Source organism: Coregonus clupeaformis, chromosome 12, assembly GCF_020615455.1.
Source record: "Coregonus clupeaformis isolate EN_2021a chromosome 12, ASM2061545v1, whole genome shotgun sequence".
NCBI lineage: Eukaryota > Metazoa > Chordata > Actinopteri > Salmoniformes > Salmonidae > Coregonus > Coregonus clupeaformis.
The window spans coordinates 29,152,865-29,168,906 of NC_059203.1; the positions used below are offsets into that span (position 1 = coordinate 29,152,865).

Sequence of the window (16,042 nt, forward strand, 5' to 3'; positions counted from 1 at the left end):
GCTAAATGATGTAAATGTAAAATGCCTGACTTGACTAAACCAGATAGAAACCTAGTGCCCTACATTACATACTGTACGTTATTCCTGCAGGCTTGAAGTAAAGTCAGTGCTCCCAAATTACAGGTATTTATTCACCTTTCCTACAAGAATGCAGCTATTTTGGTATGTTATACATTTACAATTTACATTTTAATAACATTTAGCAGACACTCTTATCCAGAGCGACTTACAGTTAGTGCATATACTGTGGTTCATGTGTGTGTTTCACGGTTCTCACCTGTGCATTGATTGTGTATGTGTTTTTAGGGCTGTACTGTAACTCTGTAGAGGCCTGCAGCATCCAGAGAATAGTGCCCATCAAGTGTACCATCCCTCCATAGTCTTTACTGGTCTATAAATAACTAGAGCTAGGGCTCTAGGAAGGCTATTATCTTTATCACACTGATCACATTATAATACCAACCAGTCATTTGATCCTCACATAGATTGCATCCCAAATGGCACCCTATTTCCTATATAGTGCACTATTTTTGACCATGGTCCATAGGGCTCTGGTCAAAAGTAGTGCACTATGTAGGGAATAGGGTGCCATTTGGGATGCATATGTAGATTACCTTACATGATTTGATTTTCCACTTAGATGGTCATTTATTATAAATTACCCCCAAAACAGATAAATAGTTGATAGGTAGGGAAGGTATTACGGCTACATAATAAGAAAAAAAGCATGTTGTTTGATACTCTATTTTTACACAGTAGGGTTACGAGGCTGGCTGGCAGCAGGACTGTCATTTCTTTCCACTGACACTTGATTACTGCTGCTTTCAGCAGCAGATACAGGCTATTAATTGTCTATTGAGAGACTCTGGCTGTTGTCCAAATGGCACCCTATTCCCTATGTAATGCAGTACTTTTGACCAGAGCCCTGGTCAAAAATAGTGCACTACATAGGGAAAAGGGTCACATTTGAGACACAGTCACAGAAAGTTGCCCTTGTCCCAACATATGACTGTATATATGAATGGACAAAGCCATCGGTCATGTGACACCATTCATTCCTATGTGAAGACTCAATAGCGCATTGAAGCCAAATTAAGTTGGTTAAGATGGCGTCTCATGGAGACATTACATGCGTAGTTTGATCTACTCTAGGAAGTGTCTCATTGAGTACCTCAAGTTGAAGGCCGACCGGGTTACAGCAGGCTGCCATTAGCAACTAAATTATACTTTTAACTCCTTTGGTTCAAGGACATACATCTGGTGTACTAGAACCAATTATTGGTACCATGATTGTCTTCGATTGCATCTGGTGTATTAGAACCTATTATTGGTATAATGATTGTCTTCTATTTGTGTTTTTTTTACACAAAGATTGGGCAGGAAGATTTTTCCATTCACTATAATGGGGGATCCTGTTTTCTGCTAACAATGCCTACAATGCCTGCAGTACCATGATCGGCCTTAAACTTCCATGGCTTCAGTGAGAGGGGGCAGTCGTTCTCCCCTGGTCCCAGCCCATTATGCTAATAAATAGAAGGGCTGCTGGGAGGGAACAGAACACACTGGAACACAGAAGAGGAACTCTGGCCAGGCCAGTGGAGATGACTCCAGGGTCCCGTATCCAGGCAGCTATGGAGACCATGTGGATACATTTCTAACAAGGCGGCCGAGAGAGGAAGGGCACACACTTTTTGCGGTCGGTCTGTCTGTCTGTCTGTCTGTCTGTCTGTCTGTCTGTCTGTCTGTCCGCATGCATATGTGTGTGTCTGTTTGAGTGTGTGTTTAACTGCTCATAGCTGCAGTAGAAGCCTACACGTGAGATGCATGTCTGCTGATTTAGGCAGACAGGATGGAGAATAGAATGTAGGTCAGGCCTCTGAGATCTACACATTGTGCTACGAAGGACCACAAAGAAGACTTTGTCATCCTAAAAAAGTACACATTCTTTGAATTAAAATATGCGGTCTGCAGTTTCTATTGATGAGGTTTGGAAACTCACAAAGAGTTTTTGGTCGTCATTCTGCAATTATAATCAAAATACCTCTATGAGTGGAAATATGAGTTAATGACATATTATGGCATAATGTTATCTAAAATAACACAGAATGTAAAAACCCTTGCAGTCTAACATCACAATTGTTCTGCATAAAACAGTGTTATTTTGGGCCACCTATGTCTAAACAGTAAAAAAAATATGTTTTCTTAAAAGCAAATAAAATAAAAAGTGGTTTTGGAAAAACGTTTTCAGTGTAAACCTAAATGACTAAAACCAGGTATAAAGTATGTAGAAAATATAATGGACCTATATATTTCTAAATAAGATCATCTTTGAGAACTAACTATCACCAAAATAAAAGCTAGACTGTCAGGGAGAATCTAAAATCCCCAAAATGATGCATTCAGGAGTATCTTTGCCATGGCATGGGGCCCGCATTGATTTTGCTATAATGTTTGAGTCACTCAGATAGCATAAGCCATGGCAAGATTTGTATAATTGCAGGAAATTTGCTTTAAAACTGCAAATTCTTCTCTCAGCCACATGGCAAAATGTGTAGAATTGCAGGGCATTTGCTTTAAAACAGCCAAAATGTTTCACTGCGGCCAACAGGAGGGCCTCAAAAACTTTCGGTTAGCGACTGCACCATTGGCCACACCCATGGCCACGCCCCACCTCCTAAGCCCCATTTGGATCCAGGAAAAACCCTGATTTCTATTTTCGGCTGGTGCAAAGGAGGTGCAAGTGTCAAACGCACATTAGTTTGCAATCTTGTCATGTAAAAACTGGCGCACTTGAATTTTCCAATGGTTCATCGATTTACCTGTTTAACATCAGCTCGCTTGCACTGAGGTGGGAGGAGTGGCAATATTTGAGGTGTGTCCTTAAAAACAAGCGCAAAAGCTAAGGTCCTCATCACTAAGCTAAGGACCCTGGGACTAAACACCTCCCTCTGCAACTGGATCCTGAACTTCCTGACGGCCGCCCACAAGTGGTAAGGGTAGGTAACAACACATCTGCCACGCTGATCCTCAACACGGGGGCCCCTCAGGGTTGCGTGCTCAGTCCCCTCCTGTACTCCCTGTTCACCCATGACGGCATGGCCAGGAATGACTCCAACACCATCATTAAGTTTGCCGACGACACAACAGTGGTAGGCCTGATCACCGACAACGATGAGACAGCCTATAGGGAGGAGGTCAGAGACCTGGCCATGTGGTGCCAGGATAAGAACCTCTCCCTCAAAGTGATCAAGACAAAGGAGATGATTGTGGACTATAGGAAAAGGAGGGCCGAGCACGCCCCCATTCTCATCGACGGGGCTGTAGTGGAGCAGGTTGAGAGCTTCAAGTTCCTTGGTGTCCACATCACCAACAAACTATCATGGTCCAAACACACCAAGACAGTCGTGAAGAGGGCATGACAAAGCCTATTCACCCTCAGGAGACTGAAAAAATTTGGCATGGGTCCTCAGATCCTCAAAAGGTTCTACAGCTGCACCATCGAGAGCATCCTGACTGGTTGCATCACTGCCTGGTATGGCAACTGCTCGCCTTTCGACCGCAAGGCACTACAGAGGGTAGTACATACGGCCAGTTCATCACTGGGGCCAAGCTTCCTGCCATCTAGGACCTCTATACCAGGCGTTGTCAGAGGAAGGACCTAAAAATTGTCAAAGACTGCAGCCACCCTAGTCATAGACTGTTCTCTCTGCTACCGCACGGTAAGCGGTACCGGAGCGCCAAGTCTAGGTCAAAAAGGCTTCTTAACAGCTTCTACCCCCAAGCCTGACTCCTGAACAGCTAATCAAATGGCTACCCGGACTGCTGCTACTCTCTGTTTATTATCTATGCATAGTCACTTTAACTCTACCTACATGTACATATTACCTGAATTACCTCGACTAACCTGTGCCCCCGTACATTGACTCTGTACCTGACCCCCTGTATATAGCCTCGCTACTGTTATTTTCCTGCTGGTCTTTAATTATTTAAATGTTTTACTTATCTATTTTTTACTTAACACTTATTTTTCTTAAAACTGCATTGTTGGTTAAGGGTTTGTAAGTAAGCATTTCACTGTAAGGTCTACAACCTGTTGTATTCGGCGCATGTGAAAAATAAAATTTATATGATTTAAAAAGGGAAATTTTCATGCAGTGCTAATGGGAAGTTTTAAGACCCACAAAAAGCAGGTCTTAACGGTAACGCAGTTGATAATGGATGGATTCTGAGAGAGCGGAAGCGCAGCCTAGCCAGCCATGACGCACAGTGCCCATAGAAGGAGAGATGTACCTTTTGTGCGGTGAATCTCATATTTAGAAACAAAAAAAAAGATTGGTTTCCCCCCATTTAGTTTAATTTGATTAAAAACCAAGCCTAGCCTACCCTCCCCTTAATCCAGACTGGTTAGCAGCATCGCATAGATGCGTCTTTTTATCCTGGCCATTAGCCAAGTAGCCTATGAAGAAAGGGGTTAAAATGGTGTAGTGAGAGTGCTTAGAAATATTTTGGAGGATATTGCCCTCATGCTTTTTCATTATTCACATACAGTACCTGCATACTTCGTTTTCGCTTGTTCAAATAGGCTATCCATCCCCATTTTCAAAGAGCATTTCTTGTCCGATTAACAAAGAATATAAATGAACTCAAAACTCCTGGACTGCAAACACACAACAGATATACAAAAAGGGACAACACCAACTGTATTTCATGAGGAGATTAAATAAATATTAGGTCAATGAAAGAATAACAACCATATTCTACACATCCTTTGTTCATGTTCTCAATTTCTGTTTCCAAGCCTGGTACAATCAGCTATCAGAATTTACGAACTGAATTACGACCTGTATCCACATGTGCTGTATTTATGCACCTATTGGTGATGCTGTGCTGTTGTTTGTTGAGATGCAAGACAAATTTCCCGAAAGGGACACACAATAAATAATAATTATTAAAGACATGCTCCTCCAAACTATTCAGTCCTCCTATAATGCCATATCAACGACAGATTTTGTTAAAAAGTCTGCCTCGCACATAGGCAATGATACAATTGACAGGAGCCTATGTATTTTGTATAGACATGTGAATTTTATGCGTAAAGAAACGTAGGCCTATGTGTGCACACAGTGCCATGGAACGAGAGAAGTGATTTATGATATCATGCTGCTGACCCCATCCTATTTTGAAATGTTGTTGTTTTAAAAAACAGATTGCTTTTTTTCCATTTCATGTGATTAGAAACCAAGTCCTATGTAGCTCAATTGGTAGAGCATGGCGCTTGTAACGCCAGGGTAGTGGGTTTGATCCCTGGGACCACCCATATGTAAAAATGTATGCACGCATGACTGTAAGTCGCTTTGGATAAAAGCGTCTTCTAAATGGCATATTATTATTATTATTAACCCTTATCCTAGGCCTATAACAAAGGCTGGTTCAACAGCAATGCGTCGTGTGTTTTTATCCTGGCCTTGAAAAGTAGCCTATCCATAAAAAGTGTTTAATGATCTATTTGTCAGAGAGCCTTCAATTGAAAATATATTGCACATCCTAAAACATACACACATATACCTACTTGCATACTTCATTTCACTTGATCAAGTATCCATCCCCATTTCCAAAGAGCGCCTCTCATCCAGTTACCAAAGACACTCTCCTCCAAACGTATTTAAATTATTCAGTCCTATAATGCAGTAGGCCTGAGCTATATTTCGCTTATTGAGAACGTGACTCACACATACAGTACAATTTACGGGAGCCTATTGTTTTTTATATCAGGAGAAATGCGATGCGTAAAGACATGTTGGTTAGGCTCGTTGAAGCCAATTACAACAATGTTGACTGCCAACACTCCAAACATAGGCTATTTAGCAAATACTGGATTACATTTTACAGTTGCTGTTACTCGTTACTGTAGCCTATGCTATTTAATAAACTGTAGCATCAATCCACAATGGACCAGAAGGAGAATATTCTGTGCCCCCAGGCATGGCGAGCCCAGCACAAAACAGTATAGGCCCTGACACCCCAGCAGGAAGCATAGAACACTCACCATACGTGGTTCTTAAAAAAATATATAGTTTGTGATACAAATATAAAAAGTATGTGTAACATCCTTCCTCCCAATGAAGTTTCTATGTGAGAATTACCAGAACAATCTGAGATACCAAAAATAATTTGGGGCTACGCTGGCATGGAATCAATCGCCCTTATTTGATATATTAGCATTCAAAGTATGGATTTGATTTTTTCTTTACATTTTTCTAAAGTATTATCTTAGTTGTACTGGGAAACTTTATGTAAAGTGACATTTTACATCATTATGTGCATGTGTCTAAATAAAATACCATAAACATTAGGTAATGGGTAAATTGTAACATTAGTTACAACTGACCCATAATTACTCATTTGAGTCTAATCTGAGTCTTGTGAGAAAATACAACAATAATTATTGTCATCAACTATACCAATCAAAATACCTCTTCTTACTGATAAAAAGGACCTCCCGAGTGGCGCAGTGGTCTAAGGCACTGCATCGAAGTGCTAGCTGTGCCACTAGAGATCATGATTCGAATCCAGGCTCTGTCGTAGCCGCGACCGGGAGACCCATGGGGCGGCGCACAATTGGCCCAGTGTCGTGTAGGGGAGGGAATGGCCGGCAGGGATGTAGCTCAGTTGGCAGAGCATGGCGTTTGCAACGCCAGGGTTGTGGGTTCGTTTCCCACGGGGGGCCAGTATGAAAAATAAAAAAATAATGTATGCACTCACTAACTGTAAGTCGCTCTGGATAAGAGCGTCTGCTAAATGACTTAAATGTAATATATGATTAGATACAGTAAATGGGGAATGTTCCACAGGTCAATAATAAAAAAAGAGAGGCTGCAAGAGTATTCACTTCAGGCCTAAAATTAAAATCCCCCCAATAAAACAACAAATAATTGATAGGTACTCCTACAACTTCTCAGATATGTAGAGACACTAACCAAGCATTAACATGTGGTTTCTAATTTGAGTTATTTAGCTGTTACTCCTGACCATGTGTTACTTTTAGCCCTGGTCTCCCCTATCATTATTTTGGAGAATATAAAAGTTATATTTTTGCACCTTATCATTTACCTCCTGCATGCCTGCCCTTACGACCACAAGACATGTTTACCTTTCCACACTGGCCTTCTTTCAATATGTCCTTTCCTCCTTTCTAATTGGCAGAGATCCGTAACCAATTGGTGGAGCAGTTCCGTTGTCTTGAGCAGCAGTCGGAATCCCGGCTACAGCTGCTGCAAGACCTGCAGGACTTCTTCCGCCGCAAGGCCGAGCTGCAGCTGGAGTACTCTAGAGGCCTGGACAAACTGGCCGAGCGCTTCTCCGCCAAGATACGTTCCTCCAGGGAACACCAGCACTTTAAGTGGGTACCGTGTGTGTGTGTGTGTGTGTGTGTGTGTGTGTGTGTGTGTGTGTGTGTGTTTGTAGGCTACTCTCTGTCTGGTAACCCTGTTATTGATGTATATTAGGACAGTATGATGAAGAGCAATGATATATTTTATACTGATAGAAAGAAAGGTGTGTGTACTGTCTGGTAACCCTCTTGTATGAGAGAGAGAGAGAGAGAGAGAGAGAGAGAGAGAGAGAGAGAGAGAGAGAGAGAGAGAGAGAGAGAGAGAGAGAGAGAGAGAGAGAGAGAGAGAGAGAGAGAGAGAGAGAGAGAGAGAGAGAGAGAGAGAGAGAGAGAGAGAGAGAGAGAGAGAGAGAGAGAGAGAGAGAGAGAGAGAGAGAGAGAGAGAGAGAGAGAGAGAGAGAGAGAGAGAGAGAGAGAGAGAGAGAGAGAGAGAGAGAGAGAGAAGACTAGTTACCGTACGACAGACCACGTATTCACCCTGCACACCCTAATTGACAAACAAACAAACCAAAACAAAGGCAAAGTCTTCTCATGCTTTCTTGATTTCAAAAAAGCTTTTGACTCAATTTGGCATGAGGGTCTGCTATACAAATTGATGGAAAGTGGGGTAGGGGGAAAAACATACGACATTATAAAATCTATGTACACAAACAACAAGTGTGCGGTTAAAATTGGAAAAAAACACACACATTGCCAGGACCACAAATACAAATTCCATCTAGACACTGTTGCCCTAGAGCACACAAAAAACGATACATACCTCGGCCTAAACATCAGCGCCACAGGTAACTTCCACAAAGCTGTGAACGATCTGAGAGACAAGGCAAGAAGGGCCTTCTATGCCATCAAAAGGAACATAAAATTTGACATACCAATTAGGATCTGGCTAAAAATACTTGAATCAGTTATAGAACCCATTGCCCTTTATGGTTGTGAGGTCTGGGGTCCGCTCACCAACCAAGAATTCACAAAATGGGACAAACACCAAATTGACACTCTGCATGCAGAATTCTGCAAAAACATCCTCCGTGTACAACGTAAAACACCAAATAATGCATGCAGAGCAGAATTAGGCCAATACCCGCTAATTATCAAAATCCAGAAAAGAGCCGTTAAATTCTATAACCACTTAAAAGGAAGCGATTCCCAAACCTTCCATAACAAAGCCATCACCTACAGAGAGATGAACTTGGAGAAGAGTCCCCTAAGCAAGCTGGTCCTGGGGCTCTGTTCACAAACACAAACAGACCCCACAGAACCCCAGGACAACAACAACAACAACACAATTAGACCCAACCAAATCATGAGAAAACAAAAAGAGAATTACTTGACACATTGGAAAGAACAAACAAAAAAACAGAGCAAACTAGAATGCTATTTGGCCCTAAACAGAGAGTACACAGTGGCAGAATACCTGACCACTGTGACTGACCCAAATTTAAGGAAAGCTTTGACTATGTACAGACTCAGTGAGCATAGCCTTGCTATTGAGAAAGGCCGCCGTAGGCAGACCTGGCTCTCAAGAGAAGACAGGCTATGTGCACACTGCCCACAAAATGAGGTGGAAACTGAGCTGCACTTCCTAACCTCCTGCCAAATGTATGACCATATTAGAGACACATATTTCCCTCAGATTACAGCGATCCACAAAGAATTAGAAAACAAACCCAATTTTTATAAACTCCCTTATATACTGGGTGAAAAACCACAGTGTGCCATCACAGCTGCAAGATTTGTGACCTGTTGCCACAAGAAAAGGGCAACCAGTGAAGAACAAACACCATTGTAAATACAACCCATATTTATGTTTATTTATTTTCCCATTTGTACTTTAACTATTTGCACATTGTTACAACACTGTACAGTGGGGAAAAAAATTATTTAGTCAGCCACCAATTGTACAAGTTCTCCCACTTAAAAAGATGAGAGAGGCCTGTAATTTTCATCATAGGTACACGTCAACTATGACAACTATGACAAAAAATCCAGAAAATCACATTGTAGGATTTTTTATGAATTTATTAGCAAATTATGGTGGAAAATAAGTATTTGGTCAATAACAAAAGTTTCTCAATACTTTGTTATATACCCTTTGTTGGCAATGACACAGGTCAAACGTTTTATGTAAGTCTTCACAAGGTTTTCACACACTGTTGCTGGTATTTTGGCCCATTCCTCCATGCAGATCTCCTCTAGAGCAGTGATGTTTTGGGGCTGTCACTGGGCAACACGGACTTTCAACTCCCTCCAAAGATTTTCTATGGGGTTGAGATCTGGAGACTGGCTAGGCTAGGCCACTCCAGGACCTTGAAATGCTTCTTACGAAGCCACTCCTTCATTGCCCGGGCGGTGTGTTTGGGATCATTGTCATGCTGAAAGACCCAGCCACGTTTCATCTTCAATGCCCTTGCTGATGGAAGGAGGTTTTCACTCAAAATCTCACGATACATGGCCCCATTAATTCGTTCCTTTACACGGATCAGTCGTCCTGGTCCCTTCCACCCCCATGCTTCACAGTAGGTATGGTGTTCTTTGGATGCAACTCAGTTTTTACCAAAAAGTTATATTTTGGTTTCATCTGACCATATGACATTCTCCCAATCCTCTTCTGGATCATCCAAATGCACTCTAGCAAACTTCAGACGGGCCTGGACATGTACTGGCTTAAGCAGGGGGACACGTCTGGCACTGCAGGATTTGAGTCCCTGGCGGCGTAGTGTGTTACTGATGGTAGGCTTTGTTACTTTGGTCCCAGCTCTCTGCAGGTCATTCACTAGGTCCCCCCGTGTGGTTCTGGGATTTTTGCTCACCGTTCTTGTGATCATTTTGACCCCACGGGGTGAGATCTTGCGTGGAGCCCCAGATCGAGGGAGATTATCAGTGGTCTTGTATGTCTTCCATTTCCTAATAATTGCTCCCACAGTTGATTTCTTCAAACCAAGCTGCTTACCTATTGCAGATTCAGTCTTCCCAGCCTGGTGCAGGTCTACAATTTTGTTTCTGGTGTCCTTTGACAGCTCTTTGGTCTTGGCCATAGTGGAGTTTGGAGTGTGACTGGTTGTAGGTGATCAAATACTTATGTCATGCAATAAAATGCAAATTAATTACTTAAAAATCATACAATGTGATTTTCTGGATTTTTGTTTTAGATTCCGTCTCTCACAGTTGACGTGTACCTATGATAAAAATTACAGACCTCTACATGCTTTGTAAGTAGGAAAACCTGCAAAATCGGCAGTGTATCAAATACTTGTTCTCCCCACTGTATAGGGGTAAGGTGACTAGGCATCAGGATATATGATAAACAAAGTAGAAGCAGCGTATATGATGATTGTATGTGTGTGTTCATGTGTGTGTGTATAGAGTCAGTATGAATGTGTGTGCATAGAGTGAGTGTATGAGTGTGCAGAGTCAGTGCAAGAATACAAATCTAATAGAAGGGTAAACACAGATTGTCCATGTAGACATTTTGTGAGCTATTTAACAATCTTATAGCTTGGGGATAGAAGCTGTTAAGGAGCCTGTTGGTGTCAGACTTGTTGCTCTGGTACCGCTTGCTTTGCGGAAGCAGAGAATACAGTCTATGGCTTGGGTGGCATGAGTCTTTAACAATTTTCTGGGCTTTCCTCTGACACCGCCTGATAAAGAGGTCCTGGATGGCAGGGAGCTCGGCCCCAGTCATGTACTGGGATGCCCGCACCACCCTCTGTAGCGCCATGCAGTTGCCCTACCAAGCAGTGATGCAGCCAGTTAAGATGCTCTCAACAGTGCAGCTGTATAACTTTTCGAGGATTTGAGGGCCAATGCTAAATCTTTTCATGACTGTTTACGTGTGTCTGGACCATTTGAAGTCCTTAGTGATATATTTGGACACCAAGGAAATTGAAGCGCTCGACCCGCTCCACTGCAGACCCCTTACCCCCAAATTGACTGGTGGTGACAGAGCATTTGGGAGCAGTAATTTAAAAAAAAATCCTATATGTAAGTGTATGTGTGTGTGTGTGTCAGCTCTGGAATAAATAATCTCAACGTTACAGCGGTAATAGCAAGGTGGGGTACAGCATAGGGGAAAAAATGTGGCTGGTAAAAAAATTGATGGCTTGGTAAGATTTGGGTATCCACCAGCCACTGCGACCAAAAAGTAAATTTCCCACCCTGGTCATGCGTGGCCACGCAGTCGTGGGTGAACAGGGAGTATAGGACGGGACTAAGCACACACCCCTGTGGGGCCCCCGTGTTGAGGGTCAGCGTGGCGGAGGTGATGTTGCCTACCCTCACCATCTGGGGTCACCCGTCAGGAAGTCCAGGATCCAGTTGCAAAGGGAGGTGTTCAGTCCCAGGGTCCCGAGTTTGGAGGGGACTATGGTGTTGAACGCTGAGCTGTTGAATGCTGAGCTGTTGTTTTTGTCGAAGCGTGCATAAAATGCATTGAATTCGCCTGGTAGAGAGGCATTGTTGGGCAGATCACGGCTGGGTCTTCCTTTGTAGCCCCATGCGATGGGCGTCGGAGCATGTGTAATAGGATTCCACCTTGTTCCTATATTGTCCTTTTGCTTGTTTGATGGCTCTGCGGAGGTCGTAGCGGGACTTCTTGTACTTGGGTGTGTCCTCAGCCATAGTCTCAGGGTTGGCTGTGATAGCCCTGTGTGCTGTAGCCCTGTCCTTTAGCTTAGCGCCAACCTCTGTGTTAATCCAGGGCTTCTGAATGGGGAAGCAGCAAACCTTCACTGTGGGGACAACATCGGCGATGCATTTCCTAATGAAGCCGGTGGCGGAGGTGGTCAGCTCGTCAATGCTATCCGCAGAGTCCCGGAACATATTCCAGTCAGCGCTAGCAAAGCAGTCTTGTAGCATAGCCTCTGATTCGGAGGACCATTTCTCAACGGAGCGTGTCATGGGTACTTCCTGTTTGAGCTTCTGCTTGTAGACAGGAAGCAGGAGTAAGAGTCATGATTTGATTTGCCGAAGGGGTGACGAGGGAGGGCCTTGTGTATGCTTGCTTGTGGGTTGAGTAACAGTGGTCTAGGACTTTATCGCCCCTAGTGGCGAAGGAGACGTGTTGATGGAAGTTGGGCATTACATGTCTTAATGACGTGGAATTAAAATCACAGGCAATAAGGAAAGCAGCCTCCGGGTGCATGGTTTCCTGCTTGTTTATGGCCTCGTACCGTTTGTTAAGTGCCAGCTTGTTGTTTTTCTTGTCCTGAGGTGGAATATATACAGCAGTCACGATAACAGCTGAAAACTCTCTCAGAGGTAGAAGGGTCGGCATTTGACCATAAGGTATTCCAAGACGGGTGAACAATGGGTCGAAACTTCCACTTCGCTAGAATCAGCACACCATTTACTGTTGATGAAGAGGCATACCCCTCCCCCTCTCAATTTCCCTGAATCTGATGTCCTGTCTGCTTGGTGAATGGAGATTCCATTGAGTTGGATATCCATGTGGGTATCTTGTCTGAGAGCCATGTTTCAGAAAAGCAGAGAATATTGCAGTTTTCGAGAGTCCTGTTGATAGCAAATCCGCGATTGGAGGTCATCCATATTATTATCAAGAGACTGTACATTGGCCAATAGAATGGAGGGAAGAGGTGGCCAATTTTCCTTTTGCCTGAATCTCACCAGGGCTCCCCCTCTCCTGGCTCTTTTTCACTGGCGTTTCCTCTTGGATAGCCTGAAAATTGGCTTGGAATTACACAATGAGCCTAGGGCAGATTAGTCGAAAAATGAAGCCGGAATTGAGGTTATTAACTGCTGATCTTATGTTCAAAAGTTCTTGTCGATCATAAGACATATTAGTTGATACATTTTGTGCAAAAAAGTAAAGATAAACGTAAAAAGAATCACAAAATAGCAAAGTTCTGTCTGCTTCACTGAGCTGATGAAGCCTGCAGCATGTAGTGACTTTCACATGAAGCTCTACCAAGCTGTCCTTTACGTTGACATACTCCTCAAGACTAAGCTGTCCTTTGTTATGATGTGTCTCAAATGGCACCCTATTCCCTATAAAGTGCACCAGGGCCCATAGGGTTCTTGTCAAAAGTAGTGCACTTTAGGGAATAGGGTGCCATTGGGGACTATGATATTGACATACTGCTCAAGACTAAGATGTAATTTACATTGACATACCCCTCAAGACTAATTATAAGAAGTAACTATTCCAACAGCGGTCATACTGTATTCACTCACATATTGTCAGTTGATTATTACAGTTAAATTATTATATACAGTTGAAGTTGGAAGTTTACATACACCTTAGCCAAATACATTTAAACTCAGTTTTTCACAATTCCTGACATTTAATCCTAGTAAAAATTCCCTGTCTTAGGTCAGTTAGGATCACCACTTTATTTTAAGAATGTGAAATGTCAGAATAATGGTAGAGAGAATGATTTATTTCAGCTTTTATTTCTTTCATCACATTCCCAGTGGGTCAGAAGTTTACATACATTCAATTAGTATTTGGTAGCATTGCCTTTAAATTGTTTAACTTGGGTCAAACGTTTCGGGTAAATTTGGGTGAATTTTGGCCCATTCCTCCTGACAGAGCTGGTGTAACTGAGTCAGGATTGTAGGCCTCCTTGCTCGCACATGCTTTTTCAGTTCTGCCCACAGATTTTCTATAGGATTGAGGTCAGGGCTTTGTAATGGCCACTCCAATACCTTGACTTTGTTGTCCTTATGCCATTTTGCCACAACTTTGGAAGTATGCTTGGGGTCATTGTCCATTTGGAAGACCCATTTGCGACCAAGCTTTAACTTCCTGACTGATGTCTTGAGATGTTGCTTCAATATATCCACATAATTTTCCTTCCTCATGATGCCATCTATTTTGTGAAGTGCACCAGTCCCTCCTGCAGCAAACCACCCCCACAGCATGATGGGGGTGATTTGTTAACCGTGAAGAACCACCCCTGTGCTTCACGGTTGGGATGGTGTTCTTGCAAGCCTTCCCCTTTTTCCTCCAAACATAACGATGGTCATTATGGCCAAACAGTTCTATTTTTGTTTTATCAGACCAAAGGACAAAAAGTAATATCTTTGTCCCCATGTGCAGTTGCAAACCGTAGTCTGGCTTTTTTATGGCGGTTTTGGAGCAGTGGCTTCTTCCTTGCTGAGCGGCCTTTCAGGTTATGTCGATATAGGACTCGTTTTACTGTGGATATAGATACTTTTGTACCTGTTTCCTCCAGAATCTTCACAAGGTCATTTGCTGTTGTTCTGGGATTGATTTGCACTTTTCGCACCAAAGTACGTTCATCTCTAGGAGACAGAACGCGTCTCCTTCCTGAGCGGTATGACGGCTGCGTGGTCCCATGGTGTTTATACTTGTGTACTATTGTTTGTACAGATGAACGTGGTACCTTCAGGCGTTTGGAAATTTCTCCCAATGATGAACCAGACTTGTGGAGGTCTTGGCTGATTTCTTTTGATTTTCCCATGATGTCAAGCAAAGAGGCATCGAGTTTGAAGGTAGGCCTTGAAATACATCCACAGGTACACCTCCAATTGACTCAAATGATGTCAATTAGCCTATCAGAAAATTCTAAATCATGACATCATTTTCTGGAATTTTCCAAGCTGTTTAAAGGCACAGTCAACTTAGTGTATGTAAACTTCTGACCCACTGGAATTGTGATACAGTGAATCATAAGTTAAATAATCTGTCTGTAAACAATTGTTGGAAAAATTACTTGTGTCATGCACAAAGTAGATGTCCTAACCGACTTGCCAAAACTATAGTTGGTTAACAAGAAATGTGTGGAGTGGTTGAAAAACGAGTTTTAATGACTCCAACCTAAGTGTACAGTGAGGGAAAAAAGTATTTGATCCCCTGCTGATTTTGTACGTTTGCCCACTGACAAAGACATGATCAGTCTATAAGTTTAATGGTAGGTTTATTTGAACAGTGAGAGACAGAATAACAACAAAAAACAGGGAAATGGAAAGGGAGCCTGTGACGCGATTTTCGCTTTTGGATGTTAATAAGCCGACACTCCAACTTAACTCCTCCTCCACATTTATTGGATTGGTTCAACAGTGCAGAATCGTTTTATTTTTCTCTCGTCAGGACCAGAAAGAAAGAAACACAATTTATTTTACGCCTGCTACGTTAGGTTATAATGTCAATGACGGTACTCATTGACATTATACTACTGATTGAGTATTCCTTGCTAATAGCACTGCAAACTATACTGTACAGTTGAAGTCGTAAGTTTACATACAGTGAGGGAAAAAAGTATTTGATCCCCTGCTGATTTTGTACGTTTGCCCACTGACAAAGACATGATCAGTCTATAATTTTAATGGTAGGTTTATTTGAACAGTGAGAGACAGAATAACAACAACAAAATCCAGAAAAATGCATGTGAAAAATGTTATGAATTGATTTGCATTTTAATGAGGGAAATAAGTATTTCGCGTAACAGGCTCCCTTTCCATTTCCCTTGGATGCGTTGACCCCGCAGAGGGTGGTCACAGTACAGTAAGTGCAGACTTTAAGGCTGAACTTGGCCAAGCCATCCTTACACGAACTTTCACTTGACCTGACTATGTATTGCCATGCTTATCATCCTTGTTGTCTTTTAAGCAGACTCCTCTATTGTCAATTTGTTTTAGTTGAGACTATATGGATGAGATACAGTGTAGGCT

At 42.5% G+C, this 16,042-nt stretch overlaps 1 protein-coding gene across 2 annotated transcripts in view; it reads left to right on the forward strand.

Moving 5' to 3' along the window:
• LOC121578165 (SLIT-ROBO Rho GTPase-activating protein 3) overlaps positions 1 to 16,042 on the forward strand; it is a 92,929-nt gene that overhangs the window by 17,161 nt on the left and 59,726 nt on the right. For both annotated transcript variants that reach the window (XM_041892323.1, XM_041892325.1), the window contains exon 2: positions 7,204 to 7,399. In XM_041892323.1, coding sequence (XP_041748257.1) covers positions 7,204 to 7,399 — 196 coding nt within the window. The remainder of the gene's footprint in view (positions 1 to 7,203; positions 7,400 to 16,042) is intronic.